Raw genomic sequence first — 4,954 nt, 5'->3', positions numbered from 1 at the left:
CTCTTGTCACCATCCCCTGCTTTTGCTAATCTGCCTTAATTTATCAGTGAAAGAGGGTATGAATTTGATCAACAGGATGGAGCTGTAAGGAATTTAGGCTGTCTTGTCAAAAGAGAGACTCAAGCCCAATATGGCTTTAAACACAGCTGAAATGGCAAATTGTAGTAGTCAGAACACTGAACCTACATGTGAGCAGCCTGCTCAGGACTTTGTGATCAGCAGAAACTGGGTGTGCTGAGCACACTACACACACATACACAACTACCAATATACATACAGAACTCTTCCAGCATCTTCTGATTCTACAGACACTGCCACAGATGGCATATCCAATATCCAGATAGTTTCCGTATCTGTGAGGTAAATATCCACTCTCCTGTCTAAGTCTTCTTTTGTCAGTTCTTCTTTTATCTCCTCTTGCCTCACCCGCACACCTGAAAAATTGTATGAGGTTAACAAGCAAGTCCTTTTCTGCTCTAAATTTAAAAGAAGAGAAATTAATTCTTTAAGTATTGTAATGATCAGGAACCAAAATTTGTGAGGCACTGAGTTCCTTTGAAGTGCTGGGCATCTCACATCCACTATCCGCAATGTCTCACAAATCACAGTGCTCCAAATAACAGTTTAAATCTGTAATTATACAGTGTGTGTTCTTTACCAGATAAGCTGACAGTTGTGTCTCGTCGAGAGCCAGGTTCTACTGTTTCATCTACTATGGACTCAGTTGTTGATGCGTTTGATATAGAAGTATTGCTGCTTCCATATGGCCTTCCGTAACAAAGAAATAAGCAGAAATAGTCTGTGAGAATCCAGATGTCAGTTAGCAAAGCACTACAAAAATAGCAGTGTTGTTATCAGGATAAACCACAGAAGACTGTAAGAGCACATACAGTGATGCTTGCATTGTAAAAGAAGTCATAGAAGGCTTAGGAGAGAAAATAATGAAATGGTTTGAAAAAGACTTAAAATGGAAGAATTCCTCTGACAGCATATCACGAGGCATTGAATAACTGATGGAAAAGAAGCTATTGAGCTCTCAGATTCATTCTTAGCATATAATAACACAAAGTGTTGGCTACCTACTGTGTGTTAACACATACCCACAGATAGCACTGTTCTCAACCAGAATTTAGATCCTTTGGTGCTTTGCATGTGCTGAAATGTCTACAAAATGCACAAGAAACGCATTTGAAAGGATTAGCTTGTTAAAAAAACAGGTAATGTTCATAGACGGGATAGCTGTGATAAGTAGAACTCAAAACTTAGATACAGTTGGGGGGTTTGTCAGCAGATTTTCTCTTCCTCAAAAGCTAAGTGTGAGCAGTTATAAATATACCAAAGGCATTTGAAAAAGACAATTTTAAAGATTTTTATTTAGAACTAAAGTTAAATAATTTCATTTTGTCTTTTAAATGAAGAGCTCTTGTCTCCAAAAAGGATGCATTTATTTTTCAGGAGATACAAAGTATTTTTAAGTCTTTTTTTTGTGTGTGTATATATTTGCTCCTGGTTAATATCCCTACCTCTGGGATTATCCTTTATAATAGCCAGCCTAGGAAACACAACAAAAAGATAGTTCTCGAAGAGAAACCTCTTCTCAGAAATCACAATGGCATTAACTTTGCCAAAGAAAACAGTAAATAATGCTTTTCTTTAACTTGTATTTTTTTCCAGTGCTGACTTTACTAGTCTTTTAGTCCCTTTGACTAAATAAATAGCATTTCTTCTTCATACAAATTGAATGTGCACACACCATTTGATAAAGTGATGTGGTTCATTATTTTTCATTTGAAACACAAATAGTTATTTACCTTCTTTTGCATGACTTAATTGAATTTGTCAGCCCAAAGATAAAATGGCTCAGGTCCATTGACTTTGTTTATTCCCTCTGTACCCAAGGTTTGTAAATGAAAGCTAGTAAGTAGTGAAACATGTAATTTAGCAGTTTTAACTCAAACATTTTTGTATAAGAACATTTTTTGAAATGGATGCACATAATCACACAGAGGTAACTTGCTTAAATTAGTTTAAAAGAGAGGACTCTTACTATGTTAACAATATTTGGATACTTGAACTAAAAGAGTCAAGTTTGTAAAAAGGGTTGTCCATACTTAACAAGTATCATTAAAACAGACAAAATACTTTAAAATAAATTTGTAACTCTTCAGTGCAACCAGGCCTTTTGTTTCTAAAAGCATTTTTCCATACCCGCAGGTAGGCATGTATTGATATATCCCAGTTTTCAAAAAAACAAGGTTAGGGAAGGCAGAAAGCATCTGAAGTAGCCAAAGCGAGTATATCAATGAACTGCAAATGCCCCTTCTCAGCTGTACAACCTTGCTCAGGCAACCAGAACACAACCTCCTCTGCCTTTAAGACAGTGTTTTATCACCTCTGTGTATAGGTTTTATGGAGGCCTAACCACCACAAAACCTGCAGTTTGGATGTCTGTGCTGTTGGACTGTGAGGTACTCATCACCATCTCTAAAAATGGTCCGCTCTGGGATGTTACATAAAAAATTGTGTTCTAGGAAGGAGAAATTCAATAAAATTAAAAATATCACAGCAGTGTCTGCTTTCAGCTGTACATATTAGCATTTCGGCAGTAGTTCTGACACAGTCAGTCACAAGTACCGACAAATTCCATTTATTCTATTAGTTACTATTCCTCAAATTTTAAATGATGTCTATGGCCAGCAAATCTCCATGTTTTGACAATACAGTGTAATTATTAGACCTGCACAATTATTCCAGCTCCCAACCTCTCTGAAGAGCAGATGTGTGGCCGCTTCAGGGTAGGAACCCCGTGAGACAGGATTTAAGAGACAGCATATTGACTTACCTTGAGAATGAACCTAAACTAGCATTCTCTCCTGATGTCTGATGCATGGAAAAAGAAGAGAGAAAACCAGATCCTGTAGCCCCAAAGTAAGCACTCGATGCTAAGAGCTTGCCCTGTCTGGGTACAACAGCTTTTGCATCTGAATGGAAGAGTGGATGGGGTGTCACATCCTTTCCTTCATCATCAAAAACCTGAAGAAATATTTAAATAATGAAAATAGTTTCACTGTGTTCCTAAAACAAGCGACAGTGATGACACTTGCATCATTTTATCTCATCTGGAACAAAAAGAAGACCCCGATCCAGGCAAGAACCTGACAGAACGGATAGGTAACCCCTCTCTGCAAATGATGCCTAATACACACCAGGACAGGGGTGAGGAGGGTTGCAATCCTGCTTTCCCTTTTAGGGTCGAGCCTTGAGAAGGCTGTTGCCTTTGCCTGGGACTTCGTTGGAACCCTCTTCATAGAAATGGCTGCAAATTATGTGGTAGAACTGTTTGTCTCACTATCAGAGCCACTTCTCCCTCTTGGTCAACCTTGTTGTCTTTTCTGGTTTATTTATTCTATAATGACTACCAAGAGTGGCTTATTGACTGTAAGTATTCATGTCAAATTAACAGTACAGCAAAAGCAATGTGAGAAAAATTATGCATTTTTTTTAATTATTATTATACTGCTCAAAATATTTTATTGTAAGAAGGTATCCAGTGAGGTCTTTAAACAACTCGCAGATTATGTTATGGGAAGCTTCTTGGAGTGCTGCATCTCTGGAGCCCCCAACATAGGAAAGACATGGACCTGTTGGAGTGGAGCCAGAGGAGGGCCAGAAAGATGCTCCAAGGGCTGGAGCACCTCTCCTATGAGGACAGGCTGGGAGAGTTGGGGCTGTTCAGCCTGGAGAAGAGAAGGCTCCGGGGAGACCTTATTGCGGCCTTCCAGTGCCTAATGGGGCTCCAGGAGAGCTGGGGAGGGACTTTTGACAAGGGCATGGAGTGATAGGATGAGGGGGAATGGCTTCAAACTGGAAGAGGGCAGATTTAGATGAGATATGAGGAATAAATTATTGACTGTGCAGGTGGTGAGCCCCTGGGGCAGGTTGCCCCGAGAAGCTGTGGCTGCCCCATCCCTGGAGGTGTTCAAGGCCAGGTTGGACGGGGCTTGGAGCAACCTGGGCTGGGGGGAGGTGGCCCTGCCCAGGGCAGGGGGGGGCACTGGATGGGCTTCAAGGTCCCTTTCAACCTAAACCATTCTATGATTTTTTTGTTTAGGTAAAGATGTACAGGTGCTACAGTCAACATGTTCTCAGATTAGGAAGACAACTGTTGCTCTCATTTTTTTATTATTATTCTTGCAGATTGTTTTTGGACACTAATCATCTTCATTTCAGAATGGATTAAGCTCTAGGATCATTTTCTTTCTCCACAGCTCTTCAACTTCAGACATGCCTTTTCTTTCCTCCTCCCTCTCCCACTTCCTTTCTGACAACTTTTAACATCTGCAATAACTCACATTTAAAACATTTTAGTAATAGTGTAAATGGCTTCTCACCCGTATGGTGTACTTGTTACCCACGAGAGAACCCCTGTCCACAGTTTTGCCATCGGAAGTCGTGGATTGGCGTCTGCAACTTGCTGCTTGGTTTGCATAGATGCCACTTAGGATGCTCACTCGTCTTTGGCTACCACAACTTGCTCCTGATCCTTGCCTTACCCTGAAACCAGCCGCAGAACTTCCGTTTGAATCAACAAATAGAAACAACCAAATACGATTACCAAATTATTTACGCCTTAACTTTCATGAATGGTTTAAAAGATTTAACCAATTCAGGATGAGAATCCTGAAATAGCACAATTCCTTCAGAAAAATCTCTGTTCAGCTTCTAAGGAGGCTTTCTTAAGCAGTGATAAGAGTGAGGTGGACAGGGCTGGGGGCAATGCCTGCTGTAAAATAAAAGCTTAAAAGACATTTTACTGGTGTTTGAGTTTCTGGGGCTAAACTTACAAACGGGAGCTGATATGGTGATAAAGGGGCAGGAGATGCAGCCTGGGGACGCTCGGATCCGGCACACCGGCGGGATCCCCCCCGACCCTGCACCTCCCTCCCTCCCTCCC

The 4,954-nt window shown here is 40.7% G+C and overlaps 1 protein-coding gene across 1 annotated transcript in view; it reads right to left on the bottom strand.

The window, feature by feature from the left end:
* The window catches only part of WDR78 (WD repeat domain 78), a 19,023-nt gene extending 14,579 nt beyond the window's left edge, over window positions 1–4,444 (bottom strand). Inside the window, exons 1-4 of the mRNA XM_009884001.1 lie at window positions 4,412–4,444; window positions 2,951–3,033; window positions 659–756; window positions 278–434 (exon numbers count right to left, since the gene is read on the bottom strand). Coding sequence (XP_009882303.1) covers window positions 278–434; window positions 659–756; window positions 2,951–3,033; window positions 4,412–4,444 — 371 coding nt within the window. The remainder of the gene's footprint in view (window positions 1–277; window positions 435–658; window positions 757–2,950; window positions 3,034–4,411) is intronic.
* Between the last annotated feature and the right edge of the window lie 510 nt (window positions 4,445–4,954).

The sequence above is a fragment of the Charadrius vociferus genome, unplaced genomic scaffold (assembly GCF_000708025.1).
Source record: "Charadrius vociferus isolate BGI_N301 unplaced genomic scaffold, ASM70802v2 scaffold423, whole genome shotgun sequence".
NCBI lineage: Eukaryota > Metazoa > Chordata > Aves > Charadriiformes > Charadriidae > Charadrius > Charadrius vociferus.
Note: the sequence above shows the minus strand (reverse complement) of the source record. Positions and strands in the feature narration are given on the sequence as shown.